Here is a 14,434-nt window from a genome sequence, read left to right on the forward strand (position 1 = left end):
ACATACTGCATACTACATACTGCATACGGCATACTACGTACTACATACTGCATACTACATACTACATACTACATACTGCATACTACATACTACATACTACATACTGCATACTTCATACTGCATACTACATACTGCATACTGCTTACTACGTACTACATACTACATACTGCATACTACATACTGCATACTGCATACTGCATACTACATACTACATACTACATACTGCATACTACATACTGCATACTACATACTGCATACTGCATACTACATACTGCATACTGCTTACTACGTACTACATACTACATACTGCATACTACATACTGCATACTGCATACTGCTTACTACGTACTACATACTACATACTACATACTACATACTACATACTACATACTGCATACTACATACTGCATACTACATACTGCATACTGCATACTGCATACTACATACTGCATACTACATACTGCATACTGCATACCGCATTCTACATACTGCATACTACATACTACATACTGCATACTACGTGCTACATACTGCATACTGCATACTGCATACTACATACTGCATACTACGTACTACAAACTGCATACTACATACTGCATACTGCATACTGCATACTGCATACTACATACTGCATACTACATACTGCATACTACATACTGCATACTACATACTGCATACTGCATACTGCATACTACATACTGCATACTACGTACTACAAACTGCATACTACATACTGCATACTGCATACTGCATACTACATACTGCATACTGCATACTGCATACTACATACTACATACTGCATACTACATACTACATACTGCATACTGCATACTGCATACTACATACTACATACTGCATACTACGTACTACATACTGCATACTACATACTGCATACTACATACTGCATACTGCATACTGCATACTACATACTGCATACTGCATACTGCATACTACATACTGCATACTGCATACTGCATACTGCATACTGCATACTACATACTACATACTGCATACTACATACTGCATACTGCATACTGCATACTACGTACTACATACTGCATACTACATACTGCATACTACATACTGCATACTGCATACTGCGTACTACATACTGCATACTACATACTGCATACTACATACTGCATACTGCATACTACATACTACATACTACATACTGCATACTACATACTGCATACTGCATACTACATACTACATACTGCATACTACATACTGCATACTGCATACTACGTACTACATACTGCATACTACATACTGCATACTACATACTGCATACTGCATACTGCGTACTACATACTGCATACTACATACTGCATACTACATACTGCATACTGCATACTACATACTACATACTACATACTGCATACTACATACTGCATACTGCATACTGCATACTGCATACTACATACTGCATACTGCATACTGCATACTGCATACTACATACTGCATACTACATACTGCATACTACGTACTACATACTGCATACTGCATACTACGTACTACATACTGCATACTGCATGCTGCATCTTTTTCTTAATTCTATTTTAAGTTGTTTTTCTTCTACAGCACTTTGTGTTACAATGTCATTGTATGAAAAGCGCTTTATAAATAAAGTCTGATTGATTGATTGATTGATACTGAGAAATTGTTCCGAATCAGTATGACATCCGGGAAGTTTTGGCATACTGAAGATGTTGCTCTTTTTCACATACATACTGGATTTTCGCCAAATCAGTACGTACTGCTAGTATAGTAGGCAGCTTTGAAAACAGACCCTGATTCTTACATTGGATGGCTGTTTCCAGTTTGTCCATGTATACTATATATTTTACTGATTAATGAACCATCAATGAATTAAAATACATTAAAAAAAGGGAGGATGTGGTTCCTTTTTCTTTCCACTACATCATCAGATTGTCCCTTATGTGTTTTGTATTTCAGCTGTCATGTAAGGCATGGTTAAATAACTACCATTGGTCTTCAAACCCCTAAAACATAAAAAAGACAGGTCTGTTTGTCTCTCATTTGTTGATGTAACTAACAGGTTTGTGTTATTTAAAGGCTGGTGCCGTGCACAGAGGACAGGGAACGAGAAAGAGAGTTATGTCAGTGAGACCAGCTCAGCTGTTAAGATTCATAGCAAGGTCAAAGGTCGATGTCATTATTCTAACCCGTCACAAACATGTGCTGTCAGATAAACGTGAGGTTTAACCGTCTCAGCATTAACCAGGATTCAGTGAACAATAAACCGCTGCACATCATTCATCATATTTGAATACTGATAAGATCGTCCAAGCAGACACAGAGACAGAGTCTGGGGAAAAATGAAGATGACATGTGTGACATGTTAACGTCACGCTGTTATCTCTGTGAAACATATGTTCTATGTTTAGAAACAGAGAGTAATGAGGCAGCTAGGAGAGCACAGAGTACTGCAGGATATTCAGAGATTAAGTCCTCAACACCTGGAAACAAAACCTCCCTTATCAAAATGAGCTCCTACTTGTTATTTGACCTCGCTGAGTTTCATTACCGTACGCAGATAAACAGATAAACAGCTCGTTCTGCGCTGTGTTAGACTACTGCTGCTACGTGCATGTACAGAAAGGATCAGGAACCAAAAGGTAGAGCATGCTGAAGGTCAAAGAAAAAGAGGGGCGAGTTGCCGCAGAGATTTGGGACTAATGTGTTTTCTTTTCTAGGTAGATAAGGAACACTGCCGGGGTTTCAAACGGCTTGTATTTAAAGAGTTTATGAGATACACTCCAGGAAAAATCTATCACATAGAGAGAATGTCAGAGGAGAATATCAAACACTAAATAAGGACATTATTTTTCCAGGTAAAATATTACATTAAGGTTTGTTCTCTAGTTTCTCTCAGCATGAATTAACATTTCTTAAAATACACCTTCAATCTAATGTTTTGAATCATCTTCCCAAACAAGTCTGTCAAAGATTATTTCACATGATGAGGATTTTTGTGTCTTTAACAAGGTCTTACCCTCAACCCAACATTGTGATGTTTGAGCAATTTTCCTTGGGAATTATACATAAAATTAAGTGGTGCATTATCTGCAGTAGGAAGCAAACAACTAAACATTAGAGTCGTGTTTAGTTTGGGGCTGCAAAGTATTATGTCTTGGGGGCGAGAGTAGCTCAGTCCATAGGGACTTGGCTTGGCAACCGGAGGGTCGCCAGTTCGAGTCCCAGCATGGAAGAAGCTTGGCAAGTGGACTGGTGGCTGGAGAGGTGCTGGTTAACTTGCCTGGGCACTGCCAAGGTGCCCTTGATCAAGGCACCAAACCCCCAACTGCTCGGGGTGTGCTGGTTGATGCCATGTGCATGCATGTCCACTGCATGTTTGTGCATAAAATTGTATGTATATACACCAAACTACGTGAAGCATGACCAAAAAATAACACAAGTGGAAAAATTGAATTTCCCCCTTGGGGATTAATAAAGTACGTTTCTTCTTCTTCTTCTTCTTCTTCTTCTTCTTCTTCTTCTTCTTCTTCTTCTTCTTCTTCTTCTTCTTCTTCTTCTTCTTCTTCTTCTTCTTCTTCTTCTTCTTCTTCTTCTTCTTCTTCTTCTTCTTCTTCTTCTTCTTCTTCTTCTTCTATCAATAAAGACCAGAAGAATGGACCACATCGGAAGGGCAAAATGCCAACTTAGCATCTGAAAATTGAGAACTTGCACTGCTGAAACTCAAATCTTAAAGGGTGTGTTTCTCTCATTAAAGCTCCAGAATAACTTTACAACTTAATCTCAGCCAAAATGCCCAAACAGGACCAGATCTAAATCTTATTTGAAGGAATTAAAAGCCAAAAACGAGGATCTTCTTTGATGGCGTAGTGTAAAAATGGCTGCCGATGCAGCAAGTAAAACGTTCTTGATAACTTCTTTGAAACAAAGATGTAAACATATTTCCAGAAAATCCTCAAGAAAGAAAGAGTTGAATATTCTGGCATTATAGTGTGGCTAATATAACCAACACTTCCTTGAGCCTTGAGGTCAGCAAGCCAACACTCTACAACAATCAAAAGCTGTATTAGACTGTTAGAGACACTGTGATTTATCAGAAGTGCACCATGTATCTGTCATCAGTTTGGTGTGTTAATGTTTGGAAGAGTTTTGGAGTTGAAGTGTGTTGAAGTCATTGTGGTGGGGAGATGTTGCTGCTTTGAATGTATGGTTTTTATGAGAAGGTGTTAGCAAAGCACAGAACATAGAAGACACACTGTGAAAGCAAAATGATTTAATGTAGCTCGGTCCCTGATTAGGGGCTTCATCCTTTGAAGAGAGCAGTGCAACATTGTGGCACGAGAAGGCAGTCCCTTTTCAAGGCTCCATGATAAGTAATTGACAAATGAGTCCAACTTTCAACAGATCCCTCTCCTGCATCCTTCGTGGCCCTACCTATCTCGAGATTCTAACACAATGGCGAAGCAATACCTTTAAAATGTAAGCAGCTGGTTTCAACTTGATCGAAAAGCTTGCAACAGATCTAGGCCTTGAAATGTCTAGTTTTCTTTAAAGTAATAGGTGAGCTACTTCTGGTGCAGCTTTCAAGGTTACCAGACAACAGGAGCAGCACCTAACAATGAAAGATTAAGAGCTGGTGAAGTGAAATCCTCTACAGACCAGACCGTCTCATTTCAGAAGGTTGCTTCTACAAAATCCTACATTTCACATTTCAGAGAGATATTCATCCTGGATGTGCGTGTGCAACAGGAACTGTCACAGATCATCCTGAAACTTCAGCTGTGTCACACCAGATGATATGGAGGGACTTACTTGAGTACATGCGTGGATCCGTTGATCTGCGTGGCTGTGCAGGCAGCACCGGACCCCAGGATGGACGGCCTGCGGTACCTCTTCCTCCCACAGCACAGGATGATGAGGAAGGCACGGCGGAAGGACTTGTTGAGGAAGGCGTAGAGGATGGGGTTCAGCATGGAGTTGATGTAGCCCAGCCAGAGGCAGGCGACCCACAGCTGGTCCGGCACTGTGTAGTCTATAAAGGGGTCCACTACGTTTGTGATGAAGAACGGCGCCCAGCAGAGGCAGAAACAGCCCATGATGATGCACAGAGTCTTTGCTGCTTTGGTCTCTGTTCTCATTCGGTGGTTGCGTTGGTGGTCGGCAGAGTCTGTGTTAGAACCTGCTCCGCCCGCTCGCTGCAGCATGCTGATCTGCAGGGCGTGTGCACGGGCTGTGACGTAGATCCTCTGGTAGGCCAGCACCATGAGGACCAGCGGGATGTAGAAGGCCACCACAGAGCAGGTGAGGGCGTATGGCTTGTTGACCATGAAGACACAGGAGGTGGAGTTGCTGCCCTCGCTGTGACGCCGCTGCTCGATCTGAGCGGAGAAGTCACATCAGAGAGGAGAGTTAGAGACGCATCGTGAGGGACGAGTCAGAGATGTTACTGCTGCAGACATTTGTCACATAAGAACTGTGGAATTAAACATGTCTTAACTTCTCTGCTTTAGCATCTGGGGCCAAAAGTTATATTGTGATATGACCAGATTAAAACTACCTGACAGGATACAATTTCAAAAGGTTTCTTGGAAGATAACATGAATAAAACCTTAAGTCTGTGTTGTCTACATTTTTGAGAAGGATTGGAATGACTTGGACCAAAATAGTCAGGATTGATCCCAGCAGAGTACTGAATTCTAAACTGGTGGAAAAAAGAAACATCTTTACAAGTATGCTGATACCTAGGAAATTGTTTTTAGATACTGTATATTTAACCCTTGAATTGTTGAAACATTACTGCAACACATTAGATGAGTTACACTTTAGCAAGAGGATTTCATAACAAAAAAATGACATGTATCTTCACAAAACATTTGAGTACAAGCAATTGTGAGAATCTTTCAGTTTGTGTGGATTTTGGTGCCCCCTGTGGACAGTATATCTCAAAATCTAGAGATGTTTTCACCCACATACTTTAAAAGCATCACCCATACATGATGAAACCCACACTGGATATTGTCTGACCACAGCATTGTAAAATGACATATCTGGAGCTAATGTCTATACCACCAATTTGAGTATTTCAGAATATGAAGTTAAGATATTTATCCAATACGACTCATGCTGTGTTTTGAATGCGACAAACATCAAATTTTTTATATTAGCTCAGTATTTTTGAGCTTCATTGACAAAGAGTGATGATATGCCACAGATCTGGTAATACTCCAGCCATATAGTGAGTCTATATAAGTCAAAATATGGCATAGGGGCATGTGTGGATGTAACATTTGACATATCTGAGGACGCTGTACTGTATAAGGTAAATGTGCTCGGTCCTCGTCCTGATATGAAGCATATCAATAAATCCCCCTTCATGTTACAGACATGATCCAGATTCTTGGGGTTTTGGTGCAGTAGTGCCCAGTATTCAGTAGATCTGGTATTTGGGCAATCCTATGAAAAAAATGAGACACAGTAATCTTTCTGGTCCTGAATAGAAAAAAGTGAATTTCCAAATCTGGTCCAGATTTTTTTTTTTTTCATATTTACAAAAAGCAACAAACAACAAAAGAGAAATCTTTGACATTTCATTGTGAAGTCTATAACCATACAGTTTTTCAGTTCTGTGATATTGCAGCGGTCATTCCTTCATATCCTTTCAATCACACATCAATAACATCACCCGGACTGCCTACTTCCATCTTCGTAACATCAATCGTCTCCGCCCCTCCCTCACCCCCCACACTGCCGCCATCCTTGTCCACAGCCTTGTCACTTCCCGTGTGGACTACTGCAACTCTCTCCTCTTCGGCCTCCCTCACAAATCCCTCCATAAACTCCAACTGGTCCAGAATTCAGCTGCCCGTATCATTACCCGAACCCCCTCCATCCACCACATCACTCCACTGGCTCCCTGTTCAGTTCCGCATTCAGTTCAAAGTCCTTCTGTTGACATTCAAGACCATCCACAACCTCGCCCCCCCATATCTGTCCGACCTCCTCCATGTTCCCACTCCCTCCCGCTCCCTCAGATCCTCTTCCTCCATACACCTGTCTGTCCCCTCCGCCCGTCTCACCACTATGGGGAGCCGAGCATTCAGCCGCTCTGCTCCCCGTCTCTGGAACTCATGACCACCTCAACTCAGAAACACAGATTATTTCCCCCATTTCAAATCACAACTCAAAACACATCTGTTTAAAACCGCTTACTCCGTCTGACTCCAATTGCACTGTCACTTTTTAATGTTTCTATTTTCTTACCCCTTGTTAGTTTATATTGTTTTCATTTCTGACTCTGATTTTGTTTCCTTTAATGTGAATTCGTGTATGTATATATTTCTATCTGTGCGGTGTCCTTGAGTGCCGAGAAAGGCGCCTTTAAATAAAATGTATTATTATTATTATTATTATTATTATTTCCTTTTGTCCAGTCAGGGTTGGGTCAAGGATGCTTGGAGAGGTATTTCAGATGACAACTATAAATCCTTATTTTCCCTCCTCCTGCAGGATCCTCAGGTATTTCCAGGACATGTGACATATCTAATACCTCTAGTGAGGTGGTTTATCCTACATGTACTGATGATGATCTAACTAACTCTGACTAACTCCTGCAGGTTTTTTTACAAACGTCTGAATGTATGTTTTTAGAAAACATGATGCCGCTTGGAGGTTCCAGCTTCACCCAGAAGTAGTTTGAGTAAATCTGTTTCATGTTTATACTTTTTCTTTGCTCACAAAATTGTAAAAAAATAAAATGTTATTTCATGCTTTGATGAAAGTAAATTAAAATACAACTACCCTGAAAAAGATTAGTTCTACTCTCATGCACACGTGACTCACACGGATGTGCACAAGCTGGCACAAAAAGGTGGGATTTTGGAAATACAGAAATAAAGTAACCACACGCTCTGGAGCTGCTGCTGGACAGCTCTGCCATGAAACGCCTGCAGACTGCATAACAACCCACTTAAAACCCCCTGCTCCCCTCAGTCTGAGTCTCCGCTGAGTGAATGAGAGGAGAACACAGGTCCTGAGGAAGAAAAGGAGGCTCTGCACCTCACCATTAATCACAGAGGAGTCCCAGCCCTGCTTTTCCTCTGCTATCATCTCATCTCTGTGGGAAACTACGGCTCGGGGCTACCAGATGAATAACACATAGATCAGTCTGCATCGCTGCAAGCACACGCTCACTCGTCTGTAAGGTAGAGACGTTTCCATGAATGGGTTTGTGATGTTTTCAATGTAAGCGTGAGTGCACCTGAGCGTGAACACAGATAAGAGTAGAAATATGCAAGATAGGACAAATACAGACATTTATTGTATCTGTGTTGCAGTCTGTGGCTGTTTTTAATGGTACACGTGGATTTAACACTGATTAAAGGGCACCTTGAAGCTGCTTTGCAATACGGTATGGATGCTGTCTTTAAAGGTGACATATCACGCTTTTTTCATCAACATATATTGGTCTAAGAGGTCCCCAAAACATGTCTTTAAAGTTTATGCTCAAAAAAACACTTTGAAATCAGATTTTGGTCTGCCTGAAAAACCCTCTTTTTCAGCCCTGCTCAGAACAGTCTGTTTTCTCTCTGACCACGCCCCCTCAGGAAGTGGATGTGCCTCGGCTGTCCAGCACGTTGATCTAATGTTTACATGTTGGCTAAATATACACGGCTGCTCACAGACCCGCGTTACTTCAACCCTCTGAATCTGATCCAGAATCTGATCCTGACGGAGAGGCGCCTGCAGCAGGACCTTTCTGAAGGATTGGTCACAGATTTAGTGTTTCTTGTTGTTTTATTTGTCAGTATGTAGACGTGTGTCTTGGTACATTCAAGATCCTGCTCACCACGTACAAATCCCTCAATAACCTGGCCCCCCCATACCTCACTGACCTTCTCCAGTACTACCACCCCTCCCGCCGCCTCCGATCCTCTGACTCCAACCTCCTCACTCCCATTACTAAATCCAAGCACCGTACCTTGGGGGACCGGGCCTTTGCCATAGCCGCCCCCACCCTCTGGAACTCTCTCCCCCCACACATCCGTGCTTCTGACTCACTTCATTCATTTAAGAAACAGTTAAATACTTACCTTTTCAAACAGGCATTCCCCACACATTAATTATTCCACCTCTTCCCTTGTCGTCTGCTTATCTTATATGTCTTTATTGTATTTATTTATTGTCTCTCTTGTAAGGCGTCTTTGAGTTCTTGAAAAGCCCTATATAAAACTTAGGTATTATTATTATAATTATTATTATTATTACACAGCTACAAACATGTAGCTATGTGGCTATGCTAACTAGCGCTAGCACTTTTCCATGATAAATAAAAATCATCCACTAGATCTTCAAATCTGCAGACGTGGGGAGTAAAACCGACCTTTGTGTTTATTAAGACAGCCTACAACTAGCATGCCTCCCTCCTAAGCTCCTTGTTAGCACACATGTGTGCAGGTAATGAAAAACGGGGGAGGGATTCAGTATTATTTTATACAGTCTATGGGCTGAACAAGCTCCGAGCTCTGACTCCGTGACAGACCGGATATTGTTGTTATGCAACAAAAACACGGACGTATGAAACGGCTGGTTTCAGCACACATTTACAGAAAGGTGTAGAAATCAGAACAGGGGCAAAATGGATTATTTTCATTCTCGGGGGGTTTGTAGACAGGGACACATATTTCAGGTAGAGAACCATTAAAAAGTCGATTTTGCATGATATGTCACCTTTAATGTCTTTGATGCTCTTCAGCCGGTACATGCTGCACGTGTTAAACTTGACCATCTTTACCTCTTATTAACATCAACGTATGCTAATTAACTCAGCATAAAAGATCAATCAAATGCTAAGCAGATGATTGAATAACGTGATTTAATGATGTGTTTATTTTGCACTTTGGAAACTCCATTTATTCCACCTGTGATGAGGAGTCTTGTTTGAAGTGTGTCGACCGCTCCTGTATTTTAATCATGCTGGAATGAGTTTTCCTCCTAAATCAATTACAGAGGATAATTCACTTTTAAAAAAAAGAGCAGGTTTTTCCTCACTGAGTTGGAAAGTTCATGTGTTGACTTGTTCCATTTGATAGTTAATTTTGCAAAATGCCAAACCTCTCAGAAAATACCTCTCTGTGCATAAATCTCCTGCAAACACAAGACCTCTATAACAGCTCTGATCTCTAAATACTGAAATGACTTATTGAAAAAATGAGCCATCGTTATCGGAGCATGCACAGAACTCGTTCCTGAGACATTTAATGAGTCTCTCAAATTCACAGATTACAAAGTTTGTGATGAGCTTATCCAGCAGAATTCAGAAAGCATTAAATTATCTAAAGGTCCCACATCATCACACGTTATCTGTGACAGCTGACAAACTTTGCAGTGTCCCATTTTCACAACCGAGACATCAAATCCTGCAACTTCACTGCCCCACAACGCAGCATTTAAGGAGCCCTCTAACATTGTTTCACAGTCCTCCACCTGCTTGTTTTAATGTGTGGTTCACGTCCATTGACTTTATTTGAAAAGCTACCAAAGGCCATTAAACTGGAGGGCAGGTTAAATCAAGAGCAGGATTTCCACCAGCAAACCGGGATGTCTGTGTGAAAGCCAGAATCGATGTTGGGTAACATTTGAAGGTCAGTGCTTCTTTAATCCTAAATGATCTTTTTAGAAAGCCAACACCAGCAGCAACTATTTTAAAATTGAACCCAAACCACGCTCATTCCTTCCCCTAACTCCACCTCATCATATCAAAAGACCGCCTGCTGCTGTCATACCAGACTCCAGCTGCTACAACTACTACTATCCGTCTCACCACTATCATCTCTCTCTCTCTCTTCATCTCCATCTATCCCTCTCTCCAACACGGTATCAGCAGATGTGTGTCTATTATTAGTCTGGTCCTGCTGGAGGTTTCTGCCTGTCAAAGCTAGGGTTGGTAGTCAAGGAAAACTAGCATGGATTTGAACGTAGCATTTCCTCAGGACTCCTTCTAACCCCTCTCCCCTTCCCCTCAGAGCTCCTCCAAAACGACGCCCTCGCTCACATGCACCAGCATCTGAGCTGCTGTAGACGTCCTCCTGCTGCGGACGATCTGGACTCCAGCGGCAACAGCTTCTACGACTCGTCTCATCACTATCACTTCTCTCTCTTACTCCCCTCTATCTGTCTTTCCAGACCCAACTCGGTCGAGGCATGATGGCTGTCTAACATGAGTCTGGTCCTGCTGGAGGTTTCTGCCTGTTAAAAGGAAGTTTTTCCTCACCACTGTAACTAGCTAAATACTGCGATGTGCAATGCTCATGATGGATTAAGGTGGGGTCAGACTGAGTCTTACCCTGTCTTGAAGTTGGGTCTCTGTTCATAATTTGACACAGAGTGGTCTAGACCTCCTATGTTTGTAAAAGCGTCTTGAGATAACGTTTGTTGTGATTTGGCGCTATACAAATAAAGATTGATTGATGATTGATTGATGGAGGAGGTAGAACTCATTGAGGTGGACGAGCAGTCACAACAGAAAAGCTTCAGCAGGGAAGCTTATGAGGAGGATGAAGAAAGTCCCAGAGGCGGAGTACAATGTCAGACACAAAAGAACATGAAATGTACGCTTTGCAGGAGGCGGGCAGAACGGCAGGACGGGATCTGATTGGTTTCATCATTTGGCTCCTGATGGCAGGGATTGGTTGGTGTTTTCCCAGGTTTACTCCGGCTGTAGATAGCAGCTTTTTTTTGGCTCTTTTGGTATAGATTACCATCAGGACAGAAAGATAATTTTAACCAGTATAACAAAAAGTGGATCTAAATCTGACTACCAACCCCAGCTTTAACAAGCTACATCCAGGAGGGTCAACTGTTGCATTAACACAGTATCAAGTGAAGGATTGCAAAATGAGGGTTGTGGTAATTAGTTGTTACGGAGAGAAACAAAACCTCCACTGCAACAGGTACATCATTATTCTGTGGGAAACACTGCACATAGTGATGATACTTGATGGACAAGAAAAACAACATGTTGGTTATAATGAGTCAAAGTGACTGAAGAACAACATCAACAACAAACACCTCTTGACTGAGGATAAATGATGTGATTTAGTTTGAAACTACAGACTCAGATCTCTGAACAATTAAAGCAGTTAATACCACATAGTCCTAAAAACAGAAGGAACCATTAAAACCAGACAGCATCTTGTGTGTCAGTCTCTGTGGTGTCTGAGCTCAGGTTGTTTTGCTCACTGTTCGTGCCAAAAACTGCCTCGATGTCCTGACTATTCAACAGCTCTAATGAGACCCAAGGAGATATGCTGCTAGCTCTGCTGCACGGTGCAAACTTGGTGCTGTTGTGCTGTAAACTTTAGTTTGGGTGCTAGATATATAGGAAGACAAAAATGTGAGTGGAGTGTAAATTTGGGCAAAAAATGAGCCGGGCGGTGCTCCTGTTGACGGACAGCTCAGGGTTGAATTCTGCAGACATTCAGATAGAGACGGTGAGGGAGCATGAGGTAGAGTCTCTCTCTCTCTGTCCACACAATCTGCAAATCTGTCCTTCATTTTCTGACTTCTAACATGAGTCTGGTCCTGCTGGAGGTTTCTGCCTGTTAAAGGAAGTTTGTCCTTGCAGCTGTAACTTGCTAAATGCTGCAAAGTGCTCTGCTCATGGTGGATTAAGATGAGATCAGACTGAGTCCTGTCTGTAAGATGGGACTGGATCTTATTGTCTTAATGCTGGGTCTTTGTTAATAAAAGAACATAGAGTACGGTCTAGACCTGGACTAGAGTGAGTGCAATGTCCTTATCTACAGCCTCTACAGCACTCACCAGGTGGTCGATGCCGATGCTGTTCCAGCCCTGCATGATGGGAAGAAAAGAGATGAAGGTGGGAATAACCCAGCAGCCGCCAATCATCAGAGCGACTCTCATCGGCGTCATTTTGTTCCTGTAGACCAGAGGCTGGCAGCAGATAGCGTAGTACCTGTGGATGGAAACAGGATAACCAATCAGAGAACACAACAGAGAACATGGTGAACACAAGCAGAAGGAACATCCTGTATGTGAGTTTAATCTTCATCAAACTCACACGTCCTTCATATCCCCAGATGTTTTTTATTCCTACATTTTCGTTCAGACTCAAAGCCCTCAAACATTTTTACATATCCTCGTCCCCGCATCACGACAGACTGCAATAAGTAGGGCTGTAAATGGGCTGTGATTGCACAATGGGACACATTTGGAATGCGTGTTTATTTCTGGTGCTTTCAGTCCCTCTGTTCTTGCCTCTCCTCTCCATTTTGAATGAGCTCTTTGGCAAGACATGAGGGTGTTTGCTGCCAATGCATTTGCAAAAATATGCAACAAATTAAGCACTACAACATTTTCAAACACATTCTCTCCTCTTGTCCCTTTCTGTCTTTCACTAACTCCACCTAATTGTCTCTGCCGGCCTCTTTTTGCACTCTTCATGCCCACATCTTTGTATTCCTTCTTACTTCTTTACCTCCTTTTATTCTTATGACAGTTTTATTCTCCTCACTTTATTTATGTATTTATTTGTTTGTTTGTTTATTTATTTATTTATTTATGATCTAGTTCAAATTTTAGTCAGTTTTTATTTCTTTTATTTTATTATATTCATTTATTTAAAGTAAGGAATCTTATTTCCTTTTAAAGGTGACATATCATGCAAAATGGACTTTTTAATGGTTCTCTACCTGAAATATGTGTCCCTGTCTACAAACCCCCCCGAGATAAAATAACATTAAAAAACACTTTGAAATCAGATTTTGGTCTGCCTGAAAAGTCCTCTTCTTCATTCCTCATCAGAACACTCTGTTTTCCCTCTGACCACGCCCCCTCAGGAAGTGGATGTGCCTCGGCTCTCCGGCACGCTGATCTAATGTTTACATGTTGGCTGAATATACACGGCTGCTCAGAGATCGCGTTACTTCAACCCTCTGAATCTGATCCTGACGGAGAGGCGCCTGCAGCAGGACCTTTCTGAACGATTGGTCATAGATTTAGTGTTTCTTGTTGTTTTATTTATCAGTATGTAGACGTGTGTCTTGGTACACAGCTACGAACATGTAGCTATGTGGCTATGCTAACTAGCGCTAGCACTTTTCCATGATAAATAAAAATCATCCACTAGATCTTCAAATCTGCAGACGTGGGGAGTAAAACCGACCTCTGCCAGAAAGGCAGCAGGATCTTTCTGAAGGATTGGTCACAGATTTAGTGTTTCTTGTTGTTTTATTTGTCAGTATGTCGACGTGTGTCTTGGTACACAGCTACAGCTACAGCTACAGCTACAGCTACAGCTATGAACATATAGCTATGTGGCTATGCTAATTAGCGCTAGCACTTATCCATGACAAATAAAAATCATCCACTAGATCTTCAAATCTGCAGACGTGGGGAGTAAAACCGACCTTTGTGT

The 14,434-nt window shown here is 41.7% G+C and overlaps 1 protein-coding gene across 3 annotated transcripts in view; it reads right to left on the reverse strand.

The window, feature by feature from the left end:
• The window catches only part of htr4 (5-hydroxytryptamine receptor 4), a 364,595-nt gene that overhangs the window by 83,345 nt on the left and 266,816 nt on the right, over positions 1-14,434 (reverse strand). For all 3 annotated transcript variants that reach the window (XM_034689826.1, XM_034689827.1, XM_034689825.1), the window contains 2 exons: positions 12,820-12,973; positions 4,813-5,378 (listed from right to left, as the gene is read on the reverse strand). In XM_034689826.1, the coding sequence (XP_034545717.1) occupies positions 4,813-5,378; positions 12,820-12,973 (720 nt within the window). The remainder of the gene's footprint in view (positions 1-4,812; positions 5,379-12,819; positions 12,974-14,434) is intronic.

This window comes from Notolabrus celidotus, chromosome 8, assembly GCF_009762535.1.
Source record: "Notolabrus celidotus isolate fNotCel1 chromosome 8, fNotCel1.pri, whole genome shotgun sequence".
Classification (NCBI taxonomy): domain Eukaryota; kingdom Metazoa; phylum Chordata; class Actinopteri; order Labriformes; family Labridae; genus Notolabrus; species Notolabrus celidotus.